The sequence below is a fragment of the Nelumbo nucifera genome, chromosome 1 (assembly GCF_055504915.1).
Source record: "Nelumbo nucifera cultivar China Antique chromosome 1, China Antique-T2T, whole genome shotgun sequence".
Lineage (NCBI taxonomy): Eukaryota > Viridiplantae > Streptophyta > Magnoliopsida > Proteales > Nelumbonaceae > Nelumbo > Nelumbo nucifera.
The window spans coordinates 38323950-38338105 of NC_142649.1; the positions used below are offsets into that span (position 1 = coordinate 38323950).

At 39.1% G+C, this 14156-nt stretch overlaps 1 protein-coding gene across 5 annotated transcripts in view; it reads right to left on the reverse strand.

Moving 5' to 3' along the window:
- The window catches only part of TH1 (thiamine biosynthesis protein), a 71339-nt gene that overhangs the window by 55966 nt on the left and 1217 nt on the right, over nt 1-14156 (reverse strand). For 2 of the 5 annotated variants that reach the window (XM_088896458.1, XM_010248005.3), the window contains exons 4-5: nt 8526-8666; nt 8366-8445 (exon numbers count right to left, since the gene is read on the reverse strand). In XM_088896458.1, coding sequence (XP_088752584.1) covers nt 8366-8445; nt 8526-8666 — 221 coding nt within the window. Of the gene's footprint in view, nt 1-8365; nt 8461-8525; nt 8667-14156 lie in introns of all 5 variants that reach the window. The other 3 variants (XM_088896459.1, XM_010248006.3, XM_010248007.3) reach the window with 2 other exon arrangements.

The window sequence follows — 14156 nt, forward strand, 5'->3', positions numbered from 1 at the left end:
TGTTCCAACATACCCAGGTTTTGACCCTTGCTAAGGATCTCACTGATTGGTACATCAAAGACAGCCCAATCTGACATCTAGTGTAGTATCATAATCGAGTCTAGGGGTTAGGTGTAACTTTCTAGTTTTGCCCATCTATCTCCAAGGTCCAGGGCAATACTGGAAATATGGTCCGGTTCAAAGGTTCTATTAATCCTACACTGTATGTGCCTAGGGTCTCACCCTGGTAGTTGAGACAGGCCACCCCAACCGACTTGGTGGCACTAAAGTGTCAGCCTTGTCAGGATAGGTCTCCCCAAACCGATCCACTGGCTGTGAACATTCTAAACTAACACGAGTCTCATTAAGTGTCCAGTTTAAGGGTATTATACAAAAACATACCAAGGGAACATGAATCAAATATGTACTTTTATTCATTTACAATAAATTCATAAAGTACATCATTCTTGATTGAAGCTAAGGGCATACAAAACTGTCTAACAGCTCCCACATGCACTTAGGTCCAATCAGGTACTAGCCGGAGTCCCATGCTTTCCACGTGTTTCTCAAACACTTTCTGTGATAGTGGCTTCATCAATGGGTCTGCTACATTTTCTGCTGACGCTACCTTCTGAATCAGGATGTCCCCTTTACCAACAATCTCCCGCAGTACGTGGTACTTCCTCTCAATGTGCTTCGACTTCGAGTGGGCTCGTGGCTCCTTAGCCTGATCAATGGCTCCATTGTTGTCACACAACAATGGAATGGGTGATGTGCTGGACGGAACTACTCCCAACTCATGAACGAACTTCTTCATCCACACGGCTTCTTTGGCAGCCTCACTTGCGGCAATGTATTCGGCCTCGGTTGTGGAGTCTCCTGTGGACCCCTGTTTGCTGCTTTTCCAAGCAGCAAACAGCACACGATCCTATCGTGAAAACATATCCAGATGTAGACTTTCTATCATCCGGATCCGACTGGAAATCCGCATCTGTAAACCCTTGGATCTGTAGTGAACTACTATCGAATACCAAACAAAACTCTTTTGTCCTTCGAAGGTACTTTAGTATGCATTTCACAGCAGTCCAATGCTCCTGCCCTGGGTTGGCCTGGAATCTGCTTACTACACTCACTGCCTGGGCGATGTCAGGACGAGTAGCATGGCATACATGATGCTCCCTACGGCTGAGGCATAGGGAACGTCTTTCATGCTCTCGATCTCCTCAGAGGTCTTTGGAGACATCTTCTTGGAGAGATTGACTCCATGCCTGAAAGGAACATTTCCTTTCTTGGAGTTTTCCATGCTATATCTCTTGACTATTTTGTCAATATAAGCAGATTGGGATAATCCTATTATCCGCCTCGATCTATCTCTATAGAGTCGAAGACCCAGTATATAGGAGGCTTCTCCAAGGTCTTTCATGGAGAATTGTTGTGATATCCATACTTTTATCGTAGTTAACATTCCTACATCATTCCCAATGAGTAGAATGTCATCTACGTACAGAACCAGAAACGTAACTTTGTCACCACTGGTCCTTCTGTAAACACATGGTTCATCCGGGTTTTGCTCAAAATCAAACCTTTTGACCGTAGAGTCAAATCGGATGTTCCAACTTGTAGAAGCTTGCTTCAATCCATATATAGATCTATTCAACTTACAGACCATGTGTTCCTAACCCGCAGCTACAAAACCTTGCAGTTGCTGCATATAGATATCTTCAGTAAGATCTCCATTCAGGAACGCAGTTTTGACATCCATCTGCTAAAACTCATAGTCATAGAAAGCTGCTACAGCTAGCAGGATCCTAATGGATTTAAGCATAGCCACGGGCGAAAAGGTTTCCTCGTAATCGATGCCTTCTTTCTGAGTGTATCCTTTTGCCACCAGACGAGATTTGTAGGTCTCAACCCTGCCATCGGGGCCCTTCTTCCTCTTGTAGATCCATTTGCAACCAATTGCTTTTACCCCGGAGGGCGGATCCACTAGAGTCCAGACTCCATTGGTCTCCATTGAGTCCATCTCAACTCTCATGGCATCTACCCATTTAAGGGAGTCTATGGCCAACATAACTTCCGTATATGTTACAGGATCCTCTTCACTAGTCAAGGTTTCGACCAGGTAACTATCCTGATCGTAACCAAAACGGACCGGTGGTCTAAACATCCGGGTAGATCTTCTAGGTTGGTCACTACTTGGAACTTGTGAGACACCTCCCACTGCATCTGAGCTCTCCTCATCAAGAACAATTTCCTGACGCAGATTGTCCAGGATGTAGTCATTTTCCAAGAATAGTGCATTCCGACTGCAGAACACCTTCTGCTCACTTAGATCATAGAATAGGTAGCCCACTGAGCCCTTTGGGTAGCCTACGAATAGGCAACGGCTGGTCTTGGATTCCAATTTGTCCCGATTCGTTCTTTTAACGTGAGCCGGACAACCCCAAATTTTCAAGTGTCGTACACTTGGTTTCTTTCCGGTCCAAAGCTCATAAGGAGTCTTAGGAACCGATTTGGTTAGAACCCCGGTTCAGCACGTATAACGCGGTCTCTAATGCGTATCCCCAAAAGGATGTGGGTAACTCTGAATGGGTGAGAAGTGACCGGACCATATCCAATAAGGTCCTATTCCTCCTCTCTGAAACACCGTTAAGTTGTGGTGTAACAGGAGGAGCCAACTGTGATACTATCCCATTGTCTTTTAAGTAGTCCATGAATTCGTCAGAGAGATACTCGCCACCTCGATCTGATCGAAGGGCCTTAATTTCTCTCCCTAACTGTTTCTCGACCTCTTGCCTAAACTCTTTGAACTTTTCAAAAGATTCAGACTTGTGTCTCATTAGGTATACGTAACCATATCGTGAAAAATCATCGGTGAATGTAATGAAATACACGTGTTAGTTACGGGTCCTAACACTCAGGGGACCACATACATCAGTATGTATAAGGTCAAGCGTGCCTATACATCTTTCAGGCTTACCGTTAAATGACCTCTTTGTCATCTTACCCTAAAGGCAAGGCTCACAAGTGGGAAGATCTTCTACAGTTAGAAAATCCAAAGGACCATCCTTTACCAGTCTTGGGATTCGGTCAATACCAATATGGCCAAGTCGGTAATGCCACAGGCACGTGGGATTAACTGTATCACGTGCTCTTTTCTTGGGGATTTCAGCCGACGTAGTTTCGACTATGTTTGTTTCTAGAGAAGGATGTAGAACATAGAGACCGTTCTCCAGTTCCCCATATGCGATGAACTTATTGTTTCTTTTAATAGTAATCGTATTACTGAAAAAGACAGAATATCCATCCGCACATAGTTTTGAGACAGAAATCAAATTTCTTCTTAGATTTTGCACAAAAAGACAATCTTTAAGTACAATATTTCCTTCTCTAAATTTTAATTCTACAGTGCCTATTGCCGTAGCTGCAACGCTTGCAGAAGTCCCCAAGTAGAGCATCACTTCTCCATCATTCAGCCTTCTGCTTACCTTGAACCCCTACAGTGAGTTACACGCATGAGTTGAAGCCCAGAGTCAATACACCAGGACGCAGAAGTCACCAATAAGTTGGTTCTATGACACAAGATTCGAAATTACCTTTCTTGGATTTCAGGTACTGAGGACAGTTCCTCTTCCAATGGCCAGTTTGTTTGCAGAAGTGACATGCATCTGCTGTCCTGTCCTTCTTCTGCTTCTTGGGCTTGGTAGTCTTCTTCTGAGGCTTCTTTGCCTTCCTCTTTTTCTTGCCCGTTTTGTTAGCTTCAACAAGCATCACCACAGGCTCATCCTTCTTAAGTAAGTCCTCGGCCCTTTGCAACATATTGCTCAGCTCTTGGACGCTGACATTCAGCTTGTTCATATTGTAGTTTAATATGAACCCATTGAAGGAAGAGGGCAAAGAGTTCAGAATGGCATCTACTTGAGTTCCAAGGTCTAGCCCGGATCCAAGGGCTTCCAGCTCGTTAATGTAACCCATCATCCGAAGACAATGGTCGTGAACTTTCTGCCCCTTGGACATCTGAGCGATCATGAACATTTTCAAGACCTTCTGCCGAGTAGAACGGTTCTGCTCTTCATACATTGTTTTCAGACTGTCCAATATGTCCTTAGCGAGTTCGATCTGATCGAACTGCCTCTGTATTGAGTTGTCCAAAGAAGAAACAACATAGCAGCGGGCTAGGGAGTTTTTATCCTCCCATTCTTGGAATTCTCTCCTACGGGCTTCAAAAGCCCTATCACCCGGACGTTCCGGGGCAGGAGACTTGACTACCTTGTCCAGTTTTTCAAATGTTAAAACCAGCATTAGGTTACGGTACTAGTCGGCATAGTTTGGGCCCTTAAGCTTGTTGTCGTCAAGAAGCTTTGCAAATTGTCCGTTTGCCATTTTTTGAGAAAACAACAAATATCAGTCCACAACCTTATTTGATTCATGTTCAAGTCATAGATATGGATTTAAATCTATGTTCCATTCCCATTTTTTTTTCTCTGAGTTTTCCCTCCTGCTCAGGGACGGAGACAACGACTTGTCTCAAGAAATGTGAGAAACCACATAGGGTGCATGGAGCCAACTGTTTCAGCTACAAAACCCCACCACCTTTCTGTGAAGGATCACATCCACTCATCATATGAGTTTTCCCTTTGGCCTCTGCCAGACAAGGTTCAGAGCCGTTTTCAGGTAAACCTTTCTATCCAGTGAGTGCTTACCCATCATATTCGTGAACGCCAAGGTACCGTGAGAGAGTTCCCATTTTCTGGTGAAGCCCCTCCCATATCGGTCTATGACGCCCCTATCATCTTATGAAACACTTAGACAAGCCCAACAGCAAATGGATAGCCCATTTTCTGGTGCATTTCCTCATTATTGAAGGACCCATCCTCATGCTAATGATGGAAGGCCTTTGGAGGGTTCATCATATGAATCTCCCTATCACATGCACTCATATTTAATGGAGGGAACAAGAATTACGCCCTAGTTTATTTTAGGTCAAACCAGAGTGGCTCCCACTGACTTTCACAAAGCCAGATTTTCGGTGGGCCTAAATCGGCTAGAGTTCCGCACGTAACCCCTTCAGGAGGTGTGGGGCCCACCATTGAGGGAGGTCATCAAATGACCAGTAGGGACACCATGGCAATGATGTGCATTCAGCCATGGTGTGCGCAAGAGCCACTATCGAATCTGCATGGGCCAAGCACTTATGGTCCATGAACGTAGCACATCACACACATCCATACATCACATGCAGGGAGGAATTGATCCAATCAATTAATTATCTGTAATATCTCATCTAGGTATATGGGCTGAATCAGGGTTACCCAGTTCGGCCCATATAGCTTGTTCCTTTGAAGTGGGCTTTTGGCAGTTTTAACAGTTTAAAACTGGGCCTTATAGGTTGGGCCGAGTTAACCATTTAATTAAACATCAATCCTTAGGCCCATTTGTGGGAAAATTAGGGCTGACTTTCAGCCTTGAATAAACCCTAGATTCGGTCCAAATAATTTGAACCAATCTTGGTTCGAATGGGTCTAGGGTTTGATCTTTAATTAAATCTTTAGTTCAAGAAAATAATCTGAAATTAAAGAACTGATAAAAGAAAACAAGAATCAGTTAATCCAGGGTTGTTTGTACAATCCATCCTGCAAAACAGAGGTCAGATCACAGAATGCAGTTTCATAAACTGCAAATCGCAGGTAGCGAATGTCCCATCTGCGAAATCTCCTTCCTTGTGCTGTCATCTTCGATCCAAAATTGAATTAAATAGAAAACCTAATTTCTATTATAATTACATCAGATCGAATATCTAATACATTAAGTCTAAAAAAAAATTTATTTACAGACCAAATGTAATGAATAAATCAAGAAACTGCAAATCTTGTAGGTTCCCTGCGCAAACCAAGAATTCGATCTCTTCTCGTACGAACAGCCCATAAATCAAGAAAATCATAAAGAACTATTCTAAACAATAATCAGATTTATATAAAATTAATTTCATATTATTCGCCCAATAATTTTGGGAATAAATTTCCCACAACCCATATCTGCGCAAATCGGGTAGAACACCTTCTGCCCATTTGCGCAGGTTCAGATCTGAATTAATTTGATTCAAGAATTGAACCATGGCTCTGATACCACTGAAGGGATGGGATATCCATCACATGGACGCCCAAATCTTGCGGAATAGATAGGGCGAATTTCAAAAAATTTTTCTTCCATCTTTGTAGGGAATCGAATTCCCTATTTCAGAAAACATATTTTCAATGATCAACCTTGAATCAAGAACCAAATCAGATCTGAACCAAAAGAAGTAGGAGGGAGGATATACCTAATACAGAGAATCAATATCTCCCAATGGAGGTGTTCACGCCCAAGGAAGGATCCAAAATCTGCTCCCACTGAAGATGGCGCAGTGAAGGATGGAGCAGAATCAGCAACGTTCTTCCGAAAGAACTTGACCCTTCGCAAGAATCAACTGGATGGCTTGTGGGTACAGCTCCAACCAATCTTTTCCCAAAAGATTGGAATGAAGATCAGATCTTGATTTTTCCCAAGAACTGGAGATCGAACTAAAGGCAATGGCGACGGCAGGAAGGAGGCGGCAGGAGAGAATTCGCAGGGTGCAGAAAATCTCTCTTTCTGTGATTTTTAGCTCTGAAGAGAATTGAACATCAAAAAACACAAAACTATATTTCTCCCCTTTCTTCTTTCATAATCTTAAAGGGATCAGCTCCTAATCAGATTAGGAGTTGCTAATCCAAATCATATTTGGGTTAGAAGTCCCTTTAAGTGATAAGGGATAATCCTTATCTTATCTGCAAATCAGATCAGCCATCTCCTAATATAATTATGAGGTTTCCAGATCTAAATCTTATTTAGATCTTGGACTCTCTAAGTGGATAGGGTCTAAGCCCAATCCCATCAGCTGATCCACTTCAGAATTCGCCCCCTTTTAATTGACTGATCAAATCAGCCTAGTTCGAAATGGGCTTAAAGCCCATTTAAGGTTATGTACTCAATTAGCCTTCCAAACTGCTGCCCAATTGGACTTCCTTGTATGGCGTGGGACCCAAACATTGATCTACACATCAGCCACATGGGTTCAGCGCAGCCTTTGTTACAAGGCCTGGCCGAATACACTGTTATGGACAGTACACCCCCTGAATCCCATCTTATGGGCTCTATGGACCCAACACTTACCCTAAGTGGTCCCTGGGCCAAGCCACCTTGTAACACCCAAGGACTGTGAGCAGATGCAAGTTTAGCCCACCAGGTATTATCCTCAATGGTCTTACACTTAACCTCTCAGCCCATAATGATCATACACTGCCCGACAAGAGAGGACCTCTCCCTCGGCTGCAAGGAACAGTGTTGCACTCTCTACTTATATGGATCCCGGGAATTAAAACCTTTTGCAAACATTTTAGAAACCATAATATATACTTTTATATATCATATAAAATATACTTTGCAAAAACAAATGTCAACGGTTGAAATCGGCTGCCGGCAGTCTTTGTTTCCATTAGAGAGAGTGCATCCCCGATCATTACCTTTGTCTGACAAAGGGGTTGATCCTTTCACTATGATCACCCACTCAGATGAATTCTCGGATTGTCCCAACATACCCAGGTTTTGACCCTTGCTAAGGATCTCACTGATTGGTACATCAAAGACAGTCCAATCCGACATCTAGTGTAGTATCATAATCGAGTCTAGGGGTTAGGTGTAACTTTCCAGTTTTGCCCATCTATCTCCAAGGTCCAGGGCAATACTGGAAATCTGGTCCGGTTCAAAGGTTCTATTAATCCTACACTGTATGTGCCTAGGGTCTCACCCTGGTAGTTGAGACAAGCCACCCCAACCGACTTGGTGGCACTAAAGTGTCAGCCTTGTCAGGATAGGTCTCCCCAAACCGATCCACTGGCTGTGAACATTCTAAACTAACACGAGTCTCATTAAGTGTCCAGTTTAAGGGTATTACACAGAAACATACCAAGGGAACATGAACCAAATATGTACTTTTATTCATTTACAATAAATTCATAAAGTACATCATTTTTTATTGAAGCTAAGGGCATACAAAACTGTCTAACATACATATGTCCCTCCCCAGACCCCTCATTGGTGGGAGCCTCGTGCACTGGGCTACCCTTTATATAAGTTAAGAAAAAAAAACAATGAAAAGAAGATAAAATAGGATAGAGAATCTGTCTTGGTTTTCACTCATGCCCCTCTATCGTTGACTTATTATTAAGATTTCAAATTAGATGATGCCCTTAATAGCCACCTAATCATCAGCAGATGCCCTTAATAGCCACCTTAATAGCCACCTACAGAACATTATAGACAGCAAGAAATGAACTTGTAAACCTCCGTGTGAAATAGCTTAACATACCGAAATACAGAAAGTATGGAAGGAGCAGCCAATACATCACCACTTGTAGACACCATGACCGGATCAACCACCAAAGCTGCCTTCAAAGGTTTAACCTTAGAAATTGAAAAGGCACTAGAATTACAAAGAAATTGATCTCCCTTCAACATATATTGCATACCTTGAACTGGAAATTCCTTGAGTTTTTGACATAAAACATTGACAACCTCAATAGTAGGAAGCATTCCTGTTTTAACCTGAGCATTTCCAGAACACAGCAGTTCAAAACTGCACCAAGGAGTAACATATTCCCTATGTTCAACTGAAGGAACAAAAATCATGAATTTTATGTGCAAAAAAAAAATAACCTTATAAAAATATTTACATAATACTATCAAGTCAGTACAACTGTATGCAATAGATTGAGATTGGAGAAACTGTGAATAACTTTGATAAAATATTAAACTTTGTGCAGAAAAATGTTGAAGGAAAAACCCCTTAACAGGATAACAGAAAAAGGATTCACCACTTTTTCTGCTTTTATTTATTATCTATTAACCATTATTATCTATTAACAGGGCAGCCTGCATAACCACACCTTTAGAAATAAGCATGAGAAGTGAGTATTAGAGCAGAGAAGGATGGAGTTCGTGCAGACAACAACATGGAGAAGATTTCTAAAAGGCTAAAACTCTACTCTTTGGGAGGCACAAAGTAAAAGGGAAAATCATGTTGAAGATCAGAGAAATAAGGAAAGCCATGGTTATGCTGTGGTTGAGTGGTTTTAAGTATTTGTGGAGGGAGCACTTCAATCAAGAAACAGAGAGTGGAAGAGCTCTAAAGAAGAAAAAGAACAAAGGTACTTTGATGAAAGAAGATGGAACACTAAAGGTAGTTTCTTGGCTTTACTTGAATATTTGGGAAAAGGGAAGAAGCAGCTGGTGTGCATTCCTGAAGGAAGAAATGGCTCAAGTTGGAGGGAGATCAAAATTATTTTACAGGACTTTTTGAAAGATGAGGTAAAACAGGCAATTGGAGAAACAAGCGAAACTTGTCCTGAGAAGGGAGCAGATTCTGGGAAATATTTTTTGGTGAATGATCTGGGCAGTGATAAGCTGGTTTCAACACAGGGAAGACCAAGTGGGAAAAGAAGCTGGTGGTTGAAGTAAAAGAGAAACCAGAAAATTGGAGGGTTGTAGCAGCTGATACGCTCAAAAACCAGAAGGTAAAAGGCCCAGTATCGTTCATCCCTTTTGAAGACTATAAAGCAGTGATAGACTTGTTGGAGGATGTCTTAGAAGTTAGTGCTTCAAATCTACAGATGAAGACTGGAGAGGCCACAATGATGAGATGGTCCCCTAGCTCAAACTTGAAGGATTCTTCCAATTGATCCTCAAATTTGAGATGCCAACAAAGATATCAAGCAGAAACTTCAAATTTCTCACTATTTCTATGTCTACATCCTCACAAAACAGAATTGTGTCATCATAAAATTGAAAATGGGATAATAACTACTTGATTTCTACCAATCTTCTAACTCCTAAGCAGTCCCTATACATCTGCAACCACAATTGTTCTGCTTAAGACCTCAGCCACTAGAGAGAAAAGGAAGAGGGATCATAGTTGTCAAGGCATCGGTGACAAGGTGCCATTTGAGGCTCACTTCGCCTAATCACCAAGCAGTTTTGTACTTTCTGTTATAAAATACTAGCGGAGACCCGTGCGATGCACGGGAAAATCTGAAAGATTTAATAATTTTATTTACTATTAATCAATATTAATAATCAAAATTTATTGTTAATTGACTAAAAGTATTCAAAGTTATTGTTAATATCTAAAATTTTAATAATTGTATTTTCATTTAATGTTGATTTACAAAGAAATAATTCTTATTAGTTTAATATGAATAAATATTTTTTAATAAATTTAGCTTTATTAATAATTTATAGTAATTTTAATAATTGCTATTATTTTTGTTATTTTTAAATGAAATTTTGATTAACTTTAAATAAATAAAAATAATTACAAAAGCTAACATTTTTATTAATTTCACTAATAATTAACAATTATATAGGAATGACAACAGGGTGGGTTCAGGGCGGGGCACCCCATCCCTATCCCTGCCCCATAGTTAAGACACTCTACCCCATCCCTGCCCCGTCCCGAGTGTCAGGCGGGTTCAAGGCAAGGCAACCACTCCTCAATGTCTAGCGAGTTCAGGGGCAAGGCACCCCACTCCTCATCAAGGATGAGGAATCCTCAAATTTTCCCGCCCCGTCCCCAATATTGGGCGGGTTCAAGTAGAGGTGTAAATCGGGTCGTGTTGGGCCAAGCCTTGGACCAAGCCAGGCCGTGGACCGGGCTAAGCTATAAGAGGCCCATTTTTAAAAAAATAAATGAAAAAGATGTTTAAATTTTTATTTCATATGATTTTTTATGTATACAATTGTTTATATATACAATTAGACCTATTCATGGGCCAGGTAGTTTGATGGCCTAGCCCGGCCTGACCCGTTATTTTTCAGGCTTTGTAATTAAATATAACTTTTTTAGTAATTAAATGTAATTTTCTACTATTTATAGCTTAAATTATAATTTCTGTTAATTACAGTTTAAAAATAATTATTGTTAATTATATTACTATTAATAATTAAACTACTTTTTTTGCATTATTATTCAGTATTTTTTGCAATAAAATACAATTAATTATTTTTAGTATTTTAATTAAGCTTTAGGTTTTTTTCAGAATTTTCAGATTTTTAATTAATTTTTGGGGTTTTTTCATTATTATTCAGTAATTTTTGCATGAGTATTTTTCAATAATTTTCAGTATTTTCATCATTTTGCATATTAGTCACTACAAAATTAATTTGCATTTGCTTTCAGTAAAAATATTGTTAATTTTCAATATTTTTCAATAATTTTTGGCTTGAGTATTTTTTAATAGTTTTTGGTATTTTTTAATAATAAAATACTATTAACTGTACTTTTTAATTATTTTTACTAAACACTCTTAATAATATAAAATATTGTTAATTTTCAATATTTTTTAATTATTTTTAGTATTTTAATTATGTTTAGGTTTTTTAGAATTTTTTGGATTTTTAATTAATTATTGGTATTTTAAAATTACCAATTAATATTTTTTGTTAGCGTTTATTAAGGTCTCAACTCATAAATTATCTAATAATATTATTAAAACTATCATTTAATATTTTTGTATTTAAATTTCTTATTTTTATTAGCATTTATTAAGTTGGATTTTTAAGTGGAATTAAAACACATTTTTAAATTAATAGTTTTTTGGTTGTTTAACCTCAACCTATTTATATTATTTGATTTATATCGTGGTTTTCAAAACCGGACCGGACTGGAAAAACCGGGTACCGGTCAAGTAACCGGTTCCGTTTTACCCCAAAACCGTTATTTCGCCAAAAACTATTGATTTGGTCAGCAAACCGCTGACTCGGGCGATCAAACCATTTGAACCGTCCAACGGTTTTGACCATTTTTTAATTTTTTTTATTTTTTTATTTTTTGTCAAAACAAGTCATCTATTTAGTTCAAACGATCGGACTGTTCAACCCGAGAACCGGACCTCTGATCAGTTCGTTGTCCGGTTTGGTTTTAAAAACCTTGATTTATATTATTATTATTACTACTCTCTCTCTCTCTCTCTCTCTCTCTCTTAAATGTAATAATAACATGCATTAAAATAAGAGGCCTTGGAAAACCCAAAGGTCTCTCTCTAATAGTGTGCAGCTTTATTAATCTAATCAAGATAAGCAATGATTACTGTTTTATATTTTTAAAACAAAAGAAAATAATAAAAAATGCAAAAAATGGAGAAAATAGATAAATACCTTCTCTCAAAGGAGAGACATGCTAACATGAAGCGTCCAATTGTAATATATATATATAGATTTTTTTATTCTTTATTTTTTGAGATTATAATTATAAAATAGACATTATTAAACTAAAATATTCATTTTGTGTGTTTATATACTAATTTCTTTTTATTATTTTCCTATTTTTAGGGTTTAATCAACACAAACATTGCTAAATGTTGTACCGAACCCTCAAAGACTTCAAAACTTGAACCAATAAGTAAGGAATATACTAGTTTCCTTCTTCTTCTTCTTCTTCTTCTTCTTCTTTTCCTATAAAAAAAATAAGGGTTCAGCCCCTATATTTTTTGAATTTTCTTTTCCCTCTTTCTTTTCTTCTCATGAATATGTTGATTTTCTATACTTTAACATGAACTTTATACTTTTCTTATGAATAATTATAAAGGAAATATGGTTATGGTACCTAGAGAACTATCCTAGGATCTATGTATTTTACATAAAAAGAAAAAAAAGAAAAATCCATTGCCTGGGCACCCGCAGGTGACTAGGCAACAAGGCACCCCCCCGCCCTATCGCCTAGGCTCGCCTTGGCACCTTGAAAACTATGAGGGGGATAAAGGGTTCCCTTGGCTTATTCCTCTCTTAGCAAGGAAGAAACCTTTTGCTACCCCATTAATAAGAATTGAATAGTGAACTGAGCTAACATGACCTTCAATCCATAACCTCCACCATGCTCCAAACCCAAGCCTCTCTAGGATTTTTATCAAAAACCTCCAATCCACCAGATCATAGGCCTTTTAGAGATCCAGTTTACACACCAAACCCTTCTCTCTACTCTTTCTTTTCTCAACAACACACTCTTTAGCCACTAGGATTTGGTCCACATACTGTCAGCCTTCCACAGAAGTCCCTTGAAACGATGAGATCATTGAGGGTAAAACCTACTTAAGCCTTTCAGACAGAACCCTTGAGATAATCTTATAAAGGCTGCCAATCAAACTTATAGGCCTAAAGTCCTTTGGATACTTTGCCTCCTTCTTCTTAGGCATCAATGAGATGAAAGTAGCATTAGCTCCAAAGGAAATCTCCCCTTTAAGGAGAAATTCTTCAAAAGATTTCCAGAAGCTCTGATTTTAGGAAGTCCCAACATTCTTGGTAAAAAGCCATAGATCTCCTCCAATTCTACCTTTTGTTTCCATCTTTCTTTCCCCCCTTTCCTCCTCTAACAAAACTACAGGAGGTCTCTAAGTAAATGACCCTTTCTAATTCTGAATAGCACCTTTCACAACAGAACTATGAACATAATCCTCAGTAAATAAAATTTCTGTGAACACTAATTGATGCTAGATGATCCTTACCACACATACCCACAACAATCAATGCCCCCTACCTCAAGGCATATGCTTTAACTCTGCATATCCATAAGAATATCACCCACACAACCAGTCAAAGGAACAATAGGAAACACATCTTCTTGATCTTTACACATCCACCTAAATGAAGGATCAAAAGCATGAACATTGTCCTTAAGTCTTGTCCTTTTGTAAAGATTGCTAATGTTTTACATAGACTAGTAAATATGGACTCACTGATGAATCCTAAAACCCTTATCTGTCCAAAGACATTAAACACCCTTATCCTTCACCACAAACTTTTCATATGTGAGCATGAAATCCCAAGGTTGATTGCTCCCAATGACAATACCCTGATTTGCCCCCTCTTCAGCCAAACTACGCCCCTAACCTTCCAATTGGACCTCATTATATTCTCCCACCCTAGATTTCAAATCAAAAACATCTTTTTATCTAATACAAGGCATCATGACTTGTATTATCAACAGCAACATTTAATTGCCTGAACATCCAAGCCTTCCAAAGTCTCATAATTTTGCTCTTCACATCCCCCCAACAGCACTTCCCTGAACCTGAATATTATCAATTCACATGTTCTATTTCACACAAACT